Source organism: Neomonachus schauinslandi, chromosome 7 (genome assembly GCF_002201575.2).
Source record: "Neomonachus schauinslandi chromosome 7, ASM220157v2, whole genome shotgun sequence".
Lineage (NCBI taxonomy): Eukaryota > Metazoa > Chordata > Mammalia > Carnivora > Phocidae > Neomonachus > Neomonachus schauinslandi.
The window spans coordinates 29,255,299-29,275,839 of NC_058409.1; the positions used below are offsets into that span (position 1 = coordinate 29,255,299).

The window sequence follows — 20,541 nt, forward strand, 5'->3', positions numbered from 1 at the left end:
AATTCAAGGGACATTAGATACTCTAAACCTTCCTTAATATAAAATGAAGTGTCATTCCTTAAGAGGTGACTGGGTAACAAACCTGTTCTGGAAACAATAAAGGAAGGCTGGGCCCTGAGCTCAGAATAATCCATGGCATCTACAGTTCAAATTTATTACAGCAGACATTATAGTCATAGCATATTACCTCTTACTGAATACACATGCAGAGGCCTGAAACCCTCCAAGAACACAACAAGAATGATTCTCTTTACTTTGTCTAAACAAGTGAAGGGTGAAAAGAACCGTTTGTTGGAGATAATAGAGGGGAGAGAAAAATAACTACGTCAAAAATATTGATTACAACAGACCAGCTGGAGGTGAGTTTATTCTTGTCCATATAGCCACAAAATAACACTCCTGAATGTCCATGAAATTATCTGTTACTCCTGCCTCCTTGCTTTGCTTTAGTAAGGGTATAGCTAACTCCACAGGCTCTTTTGCCATCAATGGTTCACTGCAAAGTAAGATTCTTTTTGTCCCTTCTTTGATTCAACTCTAGTAAGTTCCTTTCTATTTGAAAGCTTTTGGAAGAGTCCTTAAAATGATGTTTTAGAAGACCATCCCCACAAAGGAAGAACAGCTTCACTCTTCAAATCTTCCCTCTGACAGCACAGTCATGCTCAGTAAATCCAAGAATGATGATGTCATGCCTACCCAGTGCCCTGACCTTCCTAGGGTACACAGTGCCCCTACTGCCTGCAGAGGGTAGAACAGCACACTTTTCTCCCTTCCATGCTTCTCTAAGAAATCTCACTCCCAGCAGCATTAAAACTTTGTTCCTGTAAGCCTTGCCTTTGCTAAAGTGCTGTTAAAGGGATGTTTTTTAGAGGCGGGGAAAAGATCTGGGAAGAAGGCCAAGATCCATAGCCACTCTCTGAACAGAAGGGAAATAGAAATGCTTCTAACCGGCAAAAGACAATTTCTGTTGCTGCCAGGATTCTTCCATCAGTCTACACCAAGTTGATTCTATAAACTGTCCCCAAGGAGCTGTTCCATCTATACAAACAAAAAACCAAGGTCCTTGGAAGAACAGACGTGGCCATTCCTTACACAGAGGTAAGGCTTAACATGGGTCTAGTAATGGCTTAAAAGTAGCCAACTATGGTGTGACTGAAGACAGGTTGAGTGGAGAAACTCTGCGTGTGGGAGTATTGTTAGCAGATAGTGAGGCAGGGAGGAAAAAGGGAGCAGGCATCTCAGTAGAGGGAGTCTCGCCTTGGTTCCGAAGTTGTAGGATTTGGCGGAGCAAGGCCTTCCCTTCTTCCCGGGTCTGAAACAAAGTCAGGCAACTGTTTCAAAATATGTCCAAGGCTATTCTCAAAAAAAAGTTCTAAAATGCTGATATGAAAGTTTCACGTATCAAGGTAGCCTTTCCACTTAGCTTCTCACCCATCTTCCACCCTCAGATCACAGTAAAGATCATAAGTTTGAGCCTAAAATCCAAACCCTTTAATAAAGAACTGCTACTCACATCGTTGAATGCACAACACTTTTGGGCACAAGTTGAAGCTTCATCCCACAGCTTGCACTTAAAATAGTACTGGGCCAAATAGCGGAAAGCAGTGCTCTCTTCTAGGTGCTCCACTATTTCCTAGAGAAGGAAAGCAGGAGTGACTGAGGTGGTCAGGATGAGATCAGCAACCCAATTCTCATGCTCATGACACATACCCCACAGGAATAGATATCTTGGATATATTTGATGTAACACTGGGCAGCTTGTTCTGACTCAGTCAATTGTTCATGAAGCCTACAAAATAAATTGGTCTGTAAGTACAAATCGGATCTCAAAGAAAGCTAATGATAAAAAATAAAAGCACAAGATGCACAATACCAGAGAAGCCAACAGAAATAACAGCATTTCACTCCTTTCACTTACTTTGCCAGTTTCACCAGAGCCATTTTCTCCACATCTCCCACGGCATAAGCTCTCCAGTAACACTGTCAAAAAAATAAACTGGTCACTTTGACCATCGTCCCATGTACCATGACCTACCACATAAAGGCTAAAGTCCTACAAGCCGCCCAGAAGTGTGGACTTGCAGAATATAAAGCATTTTTACTAGACTGATATTCCCACTGATGATGTCAGCCCCGCTTTGCTTTTTAGCCTATGAGCCTATAAATACTTAAGACTTTTGTACGTAGATAGATCAGAATGAAGGACAATTAGAGCACAGAGAGCCCAACCCTTCATCCAAACTGCTGATTTCCACTCAAATTCTCCAGGACCCAAATGCAGGTACCTTTTTGGCTTCCACTAATTGATTCAGTTTCTCATAACATTCTCCTAAAGCAACCAGCATACGAGAATCATTGGGCCTAAGAAAAAAGAGGAACAGGCATCTGAGCAAAGACTTTAAAAAAAACTAAAGTCCTCCCTTGAGGAAACACCATCACCGACCACTATTTCAAATCTATACAGTGACTGATCTTTAATCCAATACTTCATATAATTATATTATTTTGTGTTCACAATTATACTATTAACCCAAAGGATACACTACATAAAAACGACCAAAAAGCATATGGCACGTTTAAACCCAGGTCTCTAAGAATCAAAACCATTCAATCACTGTGATTCTTCAGTAGCTATCAAAAGGTAAAGAAAAGGGGCGCCTGGGTGGCTCAGTCGTTAAGCGTCTGCCTTCGGCTCAGGTCATGATCCCAGGGTCCTGGGATCAAGCCCCGCATCGGGCTCCCTGCTCCATGGGAAGCCTGCTTCTCCCTCTCCCTCTCCCCCTGCTTGTGTTCCCTCTCTCGCTGTGTCTCTCTCTGTCAAATAAATAAATAAAATCTTTAAAAATAAAAAAATTTAAAAAAAGGTAAAGAAAAGTATGAGCTCGTCTCATAACACATCATTAACTGGTCAGACTTACCGAAGCTGATGGGCCCGTCTATAATAATAAAGGCAATAAAATGGCATCTTAAGGATTTCATAGGTCTGTCCAAGCCCATACCAGGCTCTGTAGTCCCGTTTATTGACCTCGATGGCATGTCTAAGAAATGGAAAAGAGACTGGTAAGAGGGCAGAATCAAGGTTAGCAATTTGTAGGCTCAAGAGAGGCTCCTAACATCATAGTAATCCCCTCCACCTCACCCCTCAACTAGAACCTCACCTATAAGCCTGAATAGCAGCAGATGTGTTCTTCATTTCCATGTATTCATGTCCCATCAGTGTCCAGGCCCCAAGATACCGAGGATTCAATTTCAGGGCTCTCTGGAAATATAAGGCTGCTTTCTCATGCTGAGAACGCAAACTATAATAATTGCCTGATAGAAAAATAAAAAATATATATATGAATAACTGGACAGGTAAAAATGTAAGCCCACTAAAATAGCATTCCACAGAACAGGCATGAAACTATAACCCATTCCCCCAAGGTGTTTGAAGAAAAGCCAAATTGTACATAAAGGGAACATCATCATTCCCTTGGGAAATATAGTGCATCTATCACACATTCTGGTTTAAAAAAAAAAAAAAAAGTGTTCCCTAACACTTAAAGTTTTTCTTCAGTTTATTTCATCTGGATATAGCCTTTACCCACATTTTCTTTTTTTTTCTCCATTTTTAAAATTTAAATTCAATTAGCCAACATATAATACATCATTAGTTTTGATGTAATGTTCATTGATTCTTTAGTTGTGTATAACACCCAGTGCTCATCACATCACGTGCCCTCCTTAATTATCCACATTTTCTTAACAAAGGGTAGGAAGGGACGCCTGGGTGGCTCAGTCAGTGAAACGTCTGCCTTTGGCTCAGGTCATGATCTTGGGGTCCTGGGATCAAGTCCCACATCGGGCTCCTTGCTCAGTGGGGAGCCTGCTTCTCCCTCTGCTTGCCGCTACCCTCCACTGCTTGTGTGCTCTCTCTCTCTGACAAATAAATAAAATCTTTAAAAAAAACCAAACAACAAAAAAAAGGTAGGAAATTTCTATAGTATGCTTTAGATTGGTAGTTTTCCAACTATATTCCTAGGTTTCTTTTTTTTTTTTTTTTAAGATTTTATTTATTTATTTGACAGAGAGACAGCAAGAGCAGAAACACAAGCAGGGGGAGTGGGAGAGGGAGAAGCAGGCTTCCCACCGAGCAGGGAGCCCGATGTGGGGCTTGATCCCAGGACCCTGGGATCATGACCTGAGCCGAAGGCAGACGCTTAATGACTGAGCCATCCAGGTGCCCCTATTCCTAGGTTTCTAAAGAGGTATGTACCTCAAGGGATAAAAAGGCAGAGCTCTGAGCTCCTCTCTCCCACAAGAATCAAAGCAGGTCTACTAGCATCGGTCTTGAAAAGAACAAGTGAAAGTTTTTGGGATTCTGTGAAAGATTTTATTTGCAGAAAGGGTATAGAAGCCATTTGACTTATGTCAACTGGTAAACGGATAAACAAAATGTATATATCTAAACAATGGAATACTAGTCAACATTAAAAAGGAAAGAACTACTGATACATGCTACGACATGGTAACTTCAGAAACAGCTAAGTGAAAGAAGCCAGACAATAAGACTAAATATTCCAAGATTCCATTTACATGAAAATTTCAAGAAAAGGCAAAATATAGAGAAGGCAAATCTGTGGCTGCTAGGGGATGCAAGGGGGACTGAATGCAAACACATTCAAGGGAACTTCCAAGGGTGCCAGAATATTCTAAACTGGATTTATGGCTATGGTTACACAACTCTATAAATTTATAAAAACTCATTGAACTGTAAACTTAAAGTTGGTAAATTTTATGGTATGTAAATTATACCTCAATGAAGCTGTTTTTTTCAATAAAGCTATTTTTAGAAAAAGAATAAACTATTTTTTTTAAAAAAAGAACAACTGAATAAAGGGGATTAAAAGATACAAATTTCCAGTTATAAAGTAAATAAGTCACAGAAAGCAAAGTACAGCATAGGGAATACAGTCAATAATACTGCAATTGTATGGTGACTACGCTTATCATGGTGAGTGTTCAGTAATATAGAGAACTGTCAAATCTCTGTGTTGTACACCTGAAACTAATATAACATTAAACTTAGTAATAACTGGGATGCCTGGGTGGCTCAGTCGGTTAAGCATCTGCCTTTGGCCCAGGTCATGGTCCCAGGGTCCTGGGATCGAGCCCCACATCAGGCTCCCTGCTCAGCAAGGAGCCTGCTTCTCCCTCTGCCTCTGCTGCTCCCCCTGCTGTGTGCGCTCTCGCTCTCTCTCTCTGGCAAATAAATAAATAAAATCTTTTAATAAATAAATTAATTAATTAAACTTAATAATAATTTTAAAACCCCACAAATCCTGTTTCTAATGTAGCTATGAAGCAGAATGTTTCTAATAGTAAAAATGAAAAAATAACCTAAATAGTCATTAGCTGGTGAGTAGGGAAAGGGAAGGAATGAAAGCTGTATGTATGAACATGGTACATTTCTAGGCCAAAATATTGATTCCCCACCCAGAAAAAGGGATATAGCCCTATATAAGCCCTAGGTGCTAAAGGAGTGAGGATGATGGAGATATTAAAGAAGCTGGAACAAGCCAAGTTTTGAGCAAAGATCAAGTAGATGAGATTTTTTTTTTTTAATCTCATTTGGAAGAGCTAAAATATAATGAATCATTACAACATGCTGGGCAAGCTACATTGGTATAAGTGGTTTCTAGGCATTAATTTATCTAATCCTCATGACAATTACCTGAGAGAAGGATCTACTATCCCTTTATTAATGAGAAAACTAGCATAGACAGGCTAAGTCCAAGGTCACACAGCTACTTGGTAGTACAACCAAGATTTAAACTTGAGTAGTCTGGTTCCAGATTCCAGACTTAACTATGCCATACTATAGTATATATGCTGTTACATATATATATATATATATATGTATACATATATATATACATACACATACATGCTGCCACTCAGAGATTGGAATTCCAGAAAAGACACAGAAGGAAACAATCAATTCATATCATGACATAAGAGCAGAAGCAAGGACTAAACAAACAGGAGATCCCTGATACCACTCTATTCATAAGAGCGTTCATTCTCTCTCAGGTCCTCAGTTTCTTTTCTTCTCTCCATTCTTCTTTCTCCTTTTTAATTCTTCTGAACTCGCTACAATGTGAAAGCTGAAGTATATTTTTTGTCATAAACTAATATTCCTTATTTTTTATTTTTAAGGTAGGTGGGCTAAATTCAACAAACATTTATTGACCATATGTCAGGCACTGTGCTGGGCATTTACAGATATGCCGAGAAAAAAAACAGTTCATTGAGGAGTTCACCTCAAGGGGCGCCTGGGTGGCTCAGGTGGTTAAGCATCTACCCTCACCTCAGGTCATGATCCCTGGGGCCTGGGATCAAGCCCCCTTCCCCCTGCCACCTCCGTCAGGCTCCCTGCTCAGCAGGGAGTCTACTTCTCCCTCCCTCCCCCCAACCCCCCCAGTTATGCTTTCTCTTGCTATCTCTCTCTCAAATAAATAAAATCTAAAAAAAAAAGTTCATCTCAAATGATTATTAAAAAAACAAAAACCTCCTGGGCGCCTGGGTGGCTCAGTTGGTTAAGCGACTGCCTTCGGCTCAGGTCATGATCCTGGAGTCCCTGGATCGAGTCCCACATCGGGCTCCCTGCTCAGCGGGGAGTCTGCTTCTCCCTCTGACCCTCCCCCCTCTCATGCTTTCTCTCTATATCTCATTCTCTCTCTCAGATAAATAAAATCTTAAAAAAAAAAAAAAAAACATTTCTCATTTAAAAAAAAACAAAAACCTCCTAAATCATTACTCTTCATATATATGTCTCCTTTGATTTTAATTGGCTCTAAGTCAAGAGGTGAAAAAAAGGATCTCCTTACCTCCCCGACCTCTGTTTCCTTTCTTCATGTACAGGGCACTGTTACCCATCCAGTTACCCAGTCGTTAATTCCTGTTTATTCTATTTCCTAAATATCTTCCAAGTCCAACAGCCTCTCTCCATCCCTCCTGCCAGTACCTCAGTGTAGGCTCTCATCATCATCCCTAGACGGGATTATTGCAAAAGTCTCCTACTGGTCTCCCTGCTTCTAGTCTTGCCCTTTTTCTAATCCTCCCAGCACACTGTCTCCAGTCATCATTTGAAAATGAAAATCTGGGGGCGCCTGGGTGGCTCAGTTGGTTAAGCGACTGCCTTCGGCTCAGGTCATGATCCCAGGGTCCTGGGATCGAGCCCCGCATCGGGCTCCCTGCTCAGCGGGGAGCCTGCTTCTCCCTCTCCTGCTTCCCCTGCTTGTGTTCCTTCTCTGGCTGTGTCTCTGTCAAATAAATAAATAAAATCTTAAAAAAAAAAAAAAATTAGAATATTGTTAAGGCTAGATCTCAAACCAAAAAAAAGGGCTTCTTGGGGCGCTTCAGTGGCTCAGTCGGTTAAGCATCTGCCTTCGGCTCAGGTCATGCTCCCAAGGTCCTGGGGTCGAGCCCCATGTCAGGCTCCCTGCTCAGCAGGTGTCTGCTTCTCCCTCTCCCTCTGCCCCTCCCCCTGCTCATGCTCTCTCTCTCCCCTCCTCTCTCTCAAATAAATAAATAAAAATCTTAAAAAAGGGGTGCCTGGGTGGCTCAGTCATTAAGCATCTGCCTTCGGCTCAGGTCATGATCCCAGGGTCCTGGGATGGAGCCCTGCATTGGGCTCCCTGCTCAGCCAGGAGCCTGCTTCTCCCTCTACCACTCACCCTGCTTGTGTTCCCTTTCTCGCTGTCTCTCTCTCTCTCTGTCAAATAAATAAATAAATAATCTTAAAAATAAAATAAAATAAATTTTTTTAAATCTTAAAAAAGGGGGTTGCTTCTTGATGGTTTCATCCTCATAGTCGTATTTATCCTAGAAGCCACCTCTATTGAGGTATAATCGCAAACAAAGGCTTTAGCCAAGCATACTTCCTGGTAAAGGAGCCTCAAAGCTCACTGTGGGACATTCCCTGGCTGTAAGGACTTCACATCGGGTCCAGAATGTCTTAGAGACCAAAAGCCACCAATGGATGATAGGAAACTGACTTGTTTTTAAAAGATTTTATTTATTTATCAGAGAGAGAGAACGCACAAGCAGGGAGAGCTGCAGGCAGAGCAGGCAAAGGGAGAAGCAGGCTCCCCGCTGAGCAAGGAGCCCGAAGCGGGACTCAATCCCAGGACCCTGGGATCATGACCTGGGCCAAAGGCAGATGCTTAACCGACTGAGCCACCCACGCGTCCCAAGGGAAACTGACTTATTAAACACCAGGCAATGCTTATAGATATGCCTGAAATAATACTTAAAATGTGTCAAACTTTAAACCCAGCTACCCTTATGCCTGGACCTGACCATCATAACCTCTATAGAGCATAACTGTTCAGAGGTCATGATCTTGCTTATTGGAGTCAACCAGATTTAAAAGATACCCCTATCAAAAACGCAGAAGACAGTTTACCAATGGCAGCTGTTTCATGAAAAAGGGGTAAGAAAAGCTGGGTGTGCTATAGTCAGTCTAACTCAGACTGTTGAGGCCAAAGCCTTGCCAGCAAACACGTCTGCCCCCAAAGCAGAATTAATAGCGCCCACCTGTGCTTTGCAATTGGCAAAAGTCTTAAAAATATTTATACTGACTCCAAATATGCCTTCCTCGTCCTATATGCCCATGGAGCAATTTAAAGAAAAGGGGATTATTATCAAGCCATAACTCCCCAATCAAATGGGCCTGAAATTCACACAAATTCAAAGGATGACCCTCCAAAACTGAATACCCTTAATATCCTGACTGCAGTGCAAGAAGGCCCAGTATTCGATGGCTGGGTCCTGGCTGAGACCCAATGGCTAAGTGACTCTAACTTGTGTCCATGGCTCCCCCAAGCTGGATAGGCCGCTGTACTCCGGGTTTTGCCTGGATGCACGGACACATTGTTAAAACCATTACCATTATTAAACCCAGCTAACCTTCCAAATTTAAAATAATGGTGGACATGTTTTGTGTCTCATTGGTATGACCACCTGGCATCCATCTTTGTTCCCTCTTTAAGATTGGAGGATGGGGTGCCTGGGTGGCTCAGTCGTTAAGCGTCTGCCTGCGGCTCAGGTCATGATCCCAGAGTCCTGGGATCGAGTCCCACATCAGGCTCCCTGCTCGTCAGGAAGCCTGCTTCTCCCTCTCCCACTCCCCCTGCTTGTGTTCCTGCTCTCACTATCTCTCTCTCTGTCAAATAAATAAATAAAATCTTTAAAAAAAAAAAAAAAGATTGGAGGATGTTGTTTGACACAAAGAAGCTCTTAATAAGTACATGGTCAAATCCTTATATTACAATCAAAGTAACATTTCTCTATTAAATACTAAAGTAATACAAATGTGTAAAGCAGCTTTACAAAACAGAATGACATTAGGTGCTTTAACTGTTGCACAAGGCAGAACTTGCTCTATCATAAAAACAGAATGCTGTGTATACATTCCAGATTATCACAAAAATATTTCTGGGTTTTTAACTGACACGAATACTCAAATTGGCGTTTTAAATGATCTCTTTCCTTTAGTGATTGCTTTAAACTCCTGGACTGGAAGAAAATTATGGTCAACTATTAAGGATCTCTTTATTGGACTTCTCATTCTTATAGCCATACTAATCTTAATGCATTATCTTTTTCAGTATCTCTCTGCTTGGTGCTGAGACTCCGTCCCTACAATGACTTCACATCGACAGATGATCCCTCCTACTCAAAGAGATTCATATATGTTGACCGTGTTGGATTCAGCTGCCTCCCCTTTAATAACTCCCCTATATGTTCCCCAACTGACCAATGTTGACCTAGGTAGGGGCATCTCTACACCGCGACTCGGCAGGAAGAAGTTACAGAAGATGAGCCCTTCCACCTTCAACAACCTTAAAGATTTAAGGGTCAAAATTGTTCAGGGGCAAAATGATGAGGGAGCAGAAGGCAAGCTGAAGACAAAGCATAAGCTGACAGCCTACAACCTCCCCCTACCCCCTCACTCCCAGGTGGGACTTGTGTGACTTTCTTCCAGGAATCTCCCAACTATCTTAACGTTAATACCTTGCTAGAGGGGAAAACAACCTTAACTTGACAATGACAAGGCCTCCAGTATCTTGTAGGTCCGTCCTCTTTAGCATATGAAAGTCCTTTTGAAACTTCCCTTTTCCTTCCCCCAACTCCAAGTGTATAATCACCACTCCTCAAGACCCCAGTGCAGCAGCTCTTTCTGCCCACGGGTCCTGTACAGGTTCTTTAATAAAACCACCATTTTGCGTGCGCACACACACACACACACAAAATGGTTCCTGAAACTGTTTTTATATTAACAAACAGTGGCCACAACTTAAATAGAAAACTATTACATAAAAATGATGGCACATCTATGTAATAAAATACTAAATAGCCATCAAAATAATACAAATCTGGATGTACTAAATAAAAAGAAAAGATAAACTGTTAAGTTAAAAAAAAAAAGAGGAAATTACAAATCAGTGTGTGTAATGATTTGTTTTTGCAAGCAAATTATACACACACATGCACCCACACACACATTTTTAGTATTCACACAGAAAAATATTCTGGAGTCATGCTCACTGAACAATCTTGGGAGTGGGATTATACCCAGTTTTTACATTCTATAGTATATGATTTTGTTATCCTTGATGCTTTTATACTATTATTTTTACATTTGCATTACTTACAATAAAAATAAATCTTAAAAGAAAAAAAAAGTAGTGACTCTTACCAATTACACAGCATGTTTCTACACGATATTTATCTATCTCACAGAGGTTGTGAGCCAGATAACTCAACTCAGACTTCATGCTCTGGAAGAAAAGAGAAAGACAATCTAAGCATGAATGAGGAATATCCCGACCTATTTTTCTTATAGCTAACGCAACTCAGTGACAATCCAACCCAGGAGATTAAAGCACAAAAGAGCCTGACCAAGTCTAAGCAAAGGAAGCAGCTCACCCTCACATAAAGAAGGTTGGAGAATGTGTCCATATTTTCAATCCTGTAAGGATCTTGTTTCCTTAGCTCATTAAAAATAGAAAGGGCTTTGTCAATATCTGTAGAAAGAAGATAAGAAAGTTTAAAAAACAACACAGTGCTACCTTCAGGATTTGATGGTATTTCATTATCCTTATTCACTCACCTCTGATATTGTGATAGGCAACTGCAATTTGGGAAACAATATATGAGCTCTTAGAGAAGCCCACATCAATGAGATTCTGATACTTTTGCAGGGCCTCCTCTATCAACTGCAACTCTGTGTATATATGAGCCAGAAAAAACTCTTTCATCCAGGTGTCTGGCAAAGACAGGAACTTCAGCTGGCAGCAGGAGAGAGAGGGACACACTTAATATACTTTGACCTCTCTTCCAAATGAACATCGAGGAACTATCTTTATTGTCTAAAGAAATTTATCACCAAAACTTTATGAGAGCGCCTAACAATGAACACAGGGCAATTCAATTAAGTGAAGAGGACTCACAAACATAGTAGGGAGGAATGACCTAGTTGAGGAAGACTTCAAAGAAAAGATAGGATTTCAGGTGAGTCTTAGAGGATGGGTAGAACTTGGAAAGAAAAAAGAGAGAGGAAGAGAAAAAAAGAACATTCTAGGCAGGGCAACAACATAAAGACAGGCAAAACAATCCTGATGAGTGTGCGTGAATTGGATGAGGAAGCTAGCTTAGTTTAAGGGGAGGCTATGTGCTCAAAAGTAGTGAAAAAATAAGACTGAACTGGTAGGGCAGGTCCTATGGTGCAATAGGAAGTGGGATACAATAGGAAACCACTACAATTTTTGGCAAGAGAATGACACAATGACATGGGTGTTTTAAGAGTAAGTTTGAAAACAGTATACACAATGGCTTGGGAATGGGAGTGTATAAATGGAAAAGCTAGATAGAAAAGCAGCTATTAATTATAAGTAATCCAAATCTAAGTTGAAAACCAAGATGGCAAAGAAAACCAAGAGAAAGAGATGCATACAAGAAGGAAACCATGGGAAGGTCTGGCAACTGACTAGAAGAAAGGAGATTAAGAGAAAGAACAAATATGACTGTGCAGCATCAAGACTGGGTGTCTTGAGAAATAGTGATGCTGTCAAGAGTCTCTCAAGCTGGGAGGAAGAAAGAGAATTTGTCAGGCAAGATCAGAAACTTGGTTTTGCATATATTGAGTTCAGAGATAAATTTTCAATGAAAGTCTAGTAGGCAGTTAGAGATAATGAATAGGAATAAACCAAGGTAAGATTTCAGACACAGATTTAGCAGCACATATCATTATTGGGGGAGATCAACCAGCCTTTGGCTCTTTAAAGCCAACAAAATGAAGTATATAATCAATTCCATTAACTACTGAAGAATGGCAAAATAAACTCTATAGACAATGTCCTCTAACAATGACTAATAAAATGATTGCAGTTTACATTATTTCATTAATTAACAAATCTATAAATCTTTACAGAGTCCTAGGAAAGCTCAGAAGAGACCTTAAAAATGTTTTTAATACAATCCTTGATATCAGAGAAACCTTTCCTATGGCATCTTTGGAATAAGGAAACAAAGTATACTAACATTTAGTGTATACAACAAGTTACAGTAAAACTTGAATGTGAAAACATGAAATAAAGAGAAGATACTCTAATATAACTACACCCAAATCCAACAGCAACTACCAGCCAAAAGCCAGACATTAGACTTTCAAATGAAGACTGAAATTCCAATAGTGAAAGAGATTAGAGAAGGAGCAAAGACCTAGCTACAAGCAAAGGTTTAGCAAACCTCTCTCCTCCGATCCCATTACAGAATTACGTAAGACTTGGAGCAGAGGGTCTTTCACATAAATTTCTCAATTTACCATCTCTTTGTCTGTAATCAAGTTACAGAGCTCTAGCCAGGCTCCCCAATGCAAAGGCAAAACATGAGTAGCCTCCACAAACACATCAATGGCCTCTTTCACCAGGTCCAGTTTTCGAAGCACCACACCGTATCTAGGAAGGTAAGAAACAATTACAGGAGAAATTAATGTTTCATAACACCTCCCTTCTACTCAGAAGAAAATGTTATAGAAAAATCCAAATTACTCTAACACTTACAGATAAAGGCCAAATCCATCAAGTTCCCGAGCCTGGTGTTTTTTGCTGAGTTCCACTCTCAATTCTCTAAGTGCCTCATTTTTCACTTGTCCTTTCTCCAGGGGACCTAGGAAACAAAATCTCAGCTCTAAGGAAAGACTGCCAATGGTCATTTCGTAGACCTAGACGTTCCTTTTGAGCATCAACCAAAGTTACAACTGGAACTTAGAGCAAATGCTGAGAAGTGGACAACATCTTACACAATCCATTTACTTTTTCCAGAAATAACAACTGATAGCTGGTCTGCAGTCATATTTTGTTAGGCTCAAAGAGGTTTTTTGTTTGTTTATTTGTTTGTTTTTTAAAGATTTTATTTATTTATTTGACAGAGAGAGACACAGCGAGAGAGGGAACACAAGCAGGGAGAGTGGGAGAGGGAGAAGCAGGCTTTCCACAGAGCAGGGAGCCTGATGCGGGGCTCGATCCCAAGACCCTGGGACCATGACCCGAGCCAAAGGCAGACTCTTAACGACTGAGCCACCCAGGTGCCCATTTGTTTGTTTGAAGATTTATTTATTTATTTTAGACAGAGAGAGATAGAGTATAAGTGGGGGGGCGGGGAAGGAGAGAGAGAAAGAGAGAGAATCTCAAGCAGATTCCCAGCTGAGTGTGGGGCTCAACCTCAGGACCCTGAGATCATGATCTGAGACGAAATCAAGAGTCAAACACCCAACGAACTGAGACACCCGGGCGCCCCAGGCCCGCGGAGGTTTTTAAAAATTTGAAATAGTTATCAATGTTTAAAAATCACAAGCCTCGGGGCACCTGGGTGGCTCAGATGGTTAAGCATCTGCCTTCGGCTCAGGTCATGATCCCAGGGTCCTGGGATCGAGCCCCACATCGGGCTCCTGGCTCAGCAAGGAGTCTGCTTCTCCCTCTCCCTCTGCCTCTCTCCCTGCTCACGCTCTCTCTCTCTCTATCTCTGTGTCTCAAATGAATAAATAAAATCTTTAAAAAAAAAGAAAAAAAAAAAAAATCACAAGCCTCAACTAAAAATCTGAATTTCCAGCTTCAGGTTCCAAAGAATGGGGTAGGGCCAAGGGAAGAAAGCCCTGACAACCCTAGGCCCACATTTCCTCAAGGCAGCCCTCAGCCAGAGGTATGTAACAAGCAGGAAATTGTGCTCTCTCATTTTTAACAGTCCTCCTAGGTCCACTTCACACATTTATATTACCTGCCTGGCTCATGTAGGCATTTGAGTGTGCAACCCCTGCTTTAGTCCAAAAGATAAGGGAAAGAAATTCATACCTAGGCTATCAACTGTTTCATCGTCCTTCTTCTTTTCTCCAGACTGTAAGAGAAAATCAACAAAAAGGTCTTACCTCAGTTTATTTTGAAACTCATTCTAAAACTAGCAACCTGATTCCAGCTAAAGGGCCCAAGTCCAACCAAATGGCAAATACTACTAGTCATTACTCTTATTTTTTATTTATTAAAGATTTATTTATTTATTTTAGAGAGAGACAGAGACAGAAAGAGAGAGAGAGAGCAGGGGGGGAGGAGCAGAGGGAGAGTCCTAAGCAGACTCTGAGCTGAGTGCGGAGCCCAACATGGGGCTGGATCCTACAACCATGAGATCAAACCAGAGCGGAAACCAAGAGTCAAAGCTCAACCAACTGCGTCACACTGGTGCCCCACAGTCACTACTTTTAAACAACAATTCAAGGGCTCCCAATGGTCAAATCTGGAATAATCTGAGCACCAAACTAATTAAGTACAGTACTAAATTATAAACGATTAAAAAAAATATAGGAATCTTTGATATTAAACAAATAAATGGAGAAGGGGAGGGAAAGCTCACATATAGTAGAACGCCAAGTGGCAAGCAGTAAATGTGGAGAGAACACTGGCATGGAAAATCATCATTTTGCAACATCATAGTAAAGAATACTTCAGGCAAGAATGAACAATGACTATTTAGGTTATTGACATTTTATGGCTATCACAAAAAATACTTTAATAAACATCCCTATTCATATATCCTTGTGCATATATTGAAGTATTTGTACTGGACAAGTTAAGTTTCTTAAAGTAGAATTATCTGGTCACAGTATTTCAAATGGACATAATCTGCCAAAATTGACTTCTAAAACGTCTTTACCAACTTTTACTACTAAAATAGGGAGCCTACTGCCTCACACCTTTGTCAATAATGAATATTATCAGGGCACATGGCTGGCTCAGTCAGAAGAGCACGCGACTTGTGATCTTGGACTCGTGAGTTATAAATAAAACTTAAAAAAATATATTGTCAATTTTTTTTAAAGATTTTATTTTTTTAAGTAATCTCTACACCCAGTGTGGGGCTCAAACTCATGACCCCAAGAGATCAAAAAGTCACATACTCCACGGACTGAGCCAGCCAGGCGCCCTTATCAATAGTTTTAATATTTTCTTTTATACTGTCACTTTTTAACTTTATTTATGATAGCTTCTTTATTACTGTTAAGTATTTATAAAGTACAGTTAACAAGTAGACTACTGCTAAACTATTTAAAAGATTAAAATTTGGGGTGCCTGGGTGGCTCAGTCGTTAAGTGTCTGCCTTCGGCTTGGGTCATGATCCCAGAGTCCTGGGATCGAGCCCACATTGGGCTCCCTGCTCAGTGGGGAGCCTGCTTCTCCCTCTCCCACTCCCCCTGCTTGAATTCCCTCTCTCGCTGTGTATCTCTATCAAATAAATAAAATCTTTTTAAAAAATAAACAAACAAAAGATTAAAATTTTCCCCCTTGGTATTAAATATGGATGCTTCACTGAAGGCAGAATGACATCTTAAAATGGCCCTCACCAGATATCTGGAATACATGTATAGGAAATAGGCTTTCTTGCTATTGCAGCCATGCAGGAAATGTGCTGCTCGATCATACTCTTTAACATCAAAGTAGGCTTTGGCCAGGGTGTAAGCATCCATATCCTGGGCATCCTCCTAGAAGAGAGACAAATATGTAAGTGTTAGAGAATCAGACAATAAAAATTCAAATTCAAGAAGCATATTCATTAAAAAAAAAAAAGAAGAAGCATATTCATTAACTTCAAGATGTAAGAAAAAGTATTTTCTTCCTCCCCAAAACCTAGCATATATATTTATTTACATATACATATATATGTAAATTACTTTTGTATATTATTTTATTATAAACTAAGGTTATGAAAAAAAATTTTTTTTTAAAGATTTTATTTATTTATTTGAGAGAGAGAGAATGAGAGAGAACACATGAGAGGGGGGAGGGTCAGAGGGAGAAGCAGACTCCCTGCTGAGCAGGGAGCCCGATGTGGGACTCGATCCAGGGACTCCAGGATCATGACCTGAGCCAAAGGCAGTCGCTTAACCAACTGAGCCACCCAGGTGCCCGGTTATGAAAATTTTTTTAAAGATTTTATTTATTTGATAGAGACAGAGAGAGAAGGAGAGAGAGAAAGAGAGAAAGAGAGAGCAAGGGGAGGGGCAGAGGGAGAGTGAGAAGCAGGCTCCCTGCTGAGCAGAGAGCCTGATGTGGGGCTCAGTCCCAGGACCCTGAGATCATGACCTGAGCCGAAGGCAGATGCTTAACCAACTGAGCCACCCAAGTGCCCCCCAAGGTTATGGAAATTTTTTTCAAAATAAAAAGTTGGGAAAAAAAATAAAAATTTAAAAAACTAAACCAAGACACTTAGAAACGTGTACTGTTTCTTTAAATGCTGTGGGAAGTTGCATAGGCTTTAGTGTTCGGGACCTGGATTCAAATTCTGATTCCTTGATTTCCTGGTTTTATGACATTAATAGGGAAGTTACTTAGTTTCTCTGAGAATTCCCTTCTTCATCAGTAAAATGGAGCAAGTAGTACAGATTTGAGGAGGAAAAAGTGGAAAAGTAATGGAAAATGTCTAGCATTAATATCTGCCATTTGCTTCTTCTAGGCTTTCAAATATGTACAAAAATGCAATATACTGGGATGCTTGGGTGGCTCAGTTGGTTTAAGCATCTGCCTTTGGCTCAGGTCATGATCTCAGGGTCCTGGGATAGAGTCCCCCATCAGGCTCCTTGCTCAGCGGGGAGTCTGCTTCTCACTCTGCCTGCCCCCCCGCTCATGTTCTCTCTGACAAATAAATGAATAAAATCTTTTAAAAATGCAATATACTATGCAATTACTTATATTTTTTATACTTCAAAAAGTTCTGACGTGTTAGTATCGCAAAAGGCATAGAACACAGACATAATTCTGGATATAAATAAAAGAGATGATGCATATTTAAGTTAAAAAAGAATATAATCCCCCCAAATTCTAGGGGTAGGTTGATTAAAACTTTATTTTTTTAAGAATTTTTCTTTTTTTTTTTAAAGATTTTATTTATTTGACAGAGAGAGACACAGTGAGAGAGGGAGCACAAGCAGGGGGAATAGGAGAGTGAGAAGCAGACCTCCCACCTAGCAGGGAGTCCAAGGAGGGGCTCAATCCCAGGACCCCGGGACCATGATCCCAGCCGAAGGTAGATGCCCAACGACTGACCCACCCAGGTGCTCCATGATTAAAACTTTAATAAATTCATTCTCCTTATCCTTCTCGCTGCAAATATTACCAGAACAAAATTGGAATCAAAACATATTCAGTGTTTTCTTCATTGGAACAAGTCCTAAATGTGTCCATTCAGCTTAGGAGTCTACCAGCCTTTTTCACATCCACTCACCATTTTCTTATTTCCTTCCCCACCCCTTCTCATCTCCATTATACCTTTTGGAGTAGGAAATATTCAGTTTTTCACTGTGTGTGCGCGTGGGGGGGGGGGCGGACGGAGGAGGGTCAAGAAATGGCATCTTCAGGAAAAACAAAATGGATTATGATGAAAACCAGACTACACAGACTATGTAAAAATACCTGCTACATAGATCATACATAAAATATATTCATACCTAATTTTCTCAATATCCCCTTAAAGTAGATACTATTAATATCTGCATTTCACAAATGAAAAAACTATGGCTCAGGATATTATGTAAGTTGCCAAAAGTCACTAGTGTAGCTGAGATTTGAACGCAGAACTATCTGAATCCAAAGCCAGTTTCGAACTGTTGTTAAAATCTTTGATTCTTCTCGGGACTCCTGGGTGGCTCAGGCGGTTGAGCCTCCTGCTTTCGGCTCAGGTCATGATCCCAGAGTCCTGGGATGGAGTCCCGCATCGCATCGGGCTCCTTGCTCAGCGGGGAGTCTGCTTCTCCCTCTCTCTGCCGCTACCCCTGCCTGTGCTCTCTCTCTCTGACAAATAAATAAATAAAATCTATAAAAAAGGAGGGGCGCCTGGGTGGCTCAGTCGGTTAAGCGTCTGCCTTCGGCTCAGGTCATGATCCCAGCGTCCTCGGATCGAGCCCCACATCCGGCTCCCTGCTCAGCGGGAAGCCTGCTTCTCCCTCTCCCACTCCCCCTGCTTGTGTTCCCTCTCTCGCTGTGTCTCTCTCTGTCAAATAAATAAAATCTTTAAAAAAAAAAAAACTTTGATTCTTCTCATCGTTAAGGACATTGTCTGGGCTACAAAACCTTAAAAGGTTGAAATCTTAAGCAAGGACTGTTTACTAATTCTCTCCAGCTTAAGTAAAGCACCACCAAATCTTTACAAAGATCAACAAAACCACACCGATAAAATCGCTTAAAACATTCAGCTCTTTAAATGCTTGAATTCCCTCCACAAACATTCCTGATAAGCAGTATGCTCCCATCCAGCGACAGGGTACTCGGTAACTCTTCGGGTTGATGAGGAGCGCTGGCAGTGATGGAAGTCCTTACCTCTGTAATAGGCGGCGGCGGCTGCAGCTCGGCCAGAGGCAAGGCGGGGAGGGAGAAGGCCAACTCCGCGGACCTGGAACACCCAAACTGAATTAGCTCCAAAGCCCCAAAGGCCAAGGATCCAAGTCTAGTCCCTTCCGACCCCGACATCTCACCATTTGCTACTGTGCAGTAGGCCCCGCTCCCGAGTAAGGCCTGCGATGAGTAGCAGCTGCTTCTTAATTTCTCGCAAATTTGAGAAATCGCTGGTCGCTGACAGGACCGGCACCACCGCAGCAGTCACAGCCACCGGGACTATAGAAGGACTCGCAGCCATTTTCCTGTCTCGCCACTCCAACCAATCACCAGCGATAATGCTAGCGGTCCGTCCGCACCAAAAAAGTCAGCCAGTTATTGGTAGGTTTCTGCTCCAGGATATCCAATCAGAGGTGCTACTTCTCGCAACGTCACCATGAGGCCGGGAAAGAAGAGACAATCCCATCTCCGATTGGTCAAGAGCTACTGGGGCGGGAAAGTTAGAACTAGAGAGGGTGTAGGGAGAAAAAAAAAAAAAGGCATCGTCTCTGGGCGGGGCAAAGAAGGACGAGCAACTAGAATAGGTGGATTGGGAAACTGGGACTGGGAGTAGGGGCAAGAAAGGGTGCAGACGAGAAAATGCCCTGCACTTTAGTGGTGATGTGGTTGGACGAGAGAGTGTTGTCTGTGGGCAGATTCTGTGCTCCTGGACGGCGAAATGATGTGCGTGTCTAGCAAGGTTGCCCGTTGTCCTCTGGATTTATCCTTGAGTAGGAGGCTGTATGGCCACAGATGGAGAATCCTTCCTCTTTACCCACCCAGGGAGGATAAGGATAGTTAACATTTATTGAGGGTTTACCCTATAACAGAACAGGTTCTGTACTTTTTACAAGTGTGGTCTGGTTTAACCTTTAAAACAGCTCTATGATATTCGTATCATCCCAATTTTACAGATAAAATGGAACCTCAGGGAGTTTCTATCACTTTTCCAAGGAGAGAGTCTAGATTATAAGCCAGATCTACCCCTAGTGTTCTTAAACATTACGTGAACATTTTCAGCCTTTTTTTGTTGTTGTTTTTAAACCTTTCATACTAATATATGACTTTACCAGCTCTCTTTTTTTTTTTTTTTAAGATTTTATTTATTTATCAGAGAGCGAGAGACAGAGGCAGGCAGAGGGAGAAGCAGGCTTCTTGCTCAGCAAGGAGCCTGATGCGGGACTCGATCCTAGGACCCTGGGATCATGACCTGAGCCGAAGGCAGACGCTTAACCGACTGAGCCACCCAGGCGTCCCCTTTACCAGCTCTCTTGAGAATTTTTCAAATCATTTGTCATTCCTTGGGTGTTATATAGAAGTGCTTTAGGTTAAAGCCTATTGTTTTAGATTAGTATATATTATTAAAATACATCTATATGTAATATTAAAGATTGTATAATAAAGTCAACTTTATTGCACCGTAATATATAGTATGTGAAGACAGAATTCTACTTTTTTCTTGTTACACAAATAATGTACACTTTACACTTGTTTTAAATTTATAATTTAAGAAAAAAAGCATGATTTGTTAGCAAGTACAAAAATTGCATTTTAACATACCCATGTGTATATCTTTTTTCTT

The 20,541-nt window shown here is 41.1% G+C and overlaps 1 protein-coding gene across 1 annotated transcript; it reads right to left on the bottom strand.

The window, feature by feature from the left end:
- Nucleotides 1-345: 345 nt before the first annotated feature.
- On the bottom strand, nt 346-19,227 carry CDC23 (cell division cycle 23). The gene is made up of 16 exons (XM_021701781.1): nt 19,061-19,227; nt 18,906-18,978; nt 15,938-16,075; nt 14,397-14,439; nt 13,110-13,215; nt 12,872-13,004; nt 11,159-11,336; nt 10,975-11,072; nt 10,745-10,826; nt 3,159-3,312; nt 2,919-3,038; nt 2,286-2,361; nt 1,919-1,980; nt 1,711-1,789; nt 1,514-1,633; nt 346-1,312 (listed from the first exon to the last, which is right to left on the bottom strand). Exons 1-16 carry the CDS (start codon nt 19,219-19,221, stop codon nt 1,142-1,144), a joined length of 1,794 nt encoding a protein of 597 aa, XP_021557456.1. The 5' UTR covers nt 19,222-19,227; the 3' UTR covers nt 346-1,141.
- Nucleotides 19,228-20,541: the final 1,314 nt, after the last annotated feature.

Excerpts from the sequence above, each read along its gene's own strand:
- CDC23 (XM_021701781.1), bottom strand. The coding sequence starts at position 19,221 with ATGGCTGCGAGTCCTTCTATAGTCCCGGTGGCTGTGACTGCTGCGGTG. Across the intron at positions 18,979-19,060 it reads CTACTGCACAGTAGCAAATG|GTCCGCGGAGTTGGCCTTCT; the intron begins GTGAGATGTCGG and ends TGGGTGTTCCAG. Across the intron at positions 11,073-11,158 it reads TGCCTATCACAATATCAGAG|ATATTGACAAAGCCCTTTCT; the intron begins GTGAGTGAATAA and ends TTCTTTCTACAG.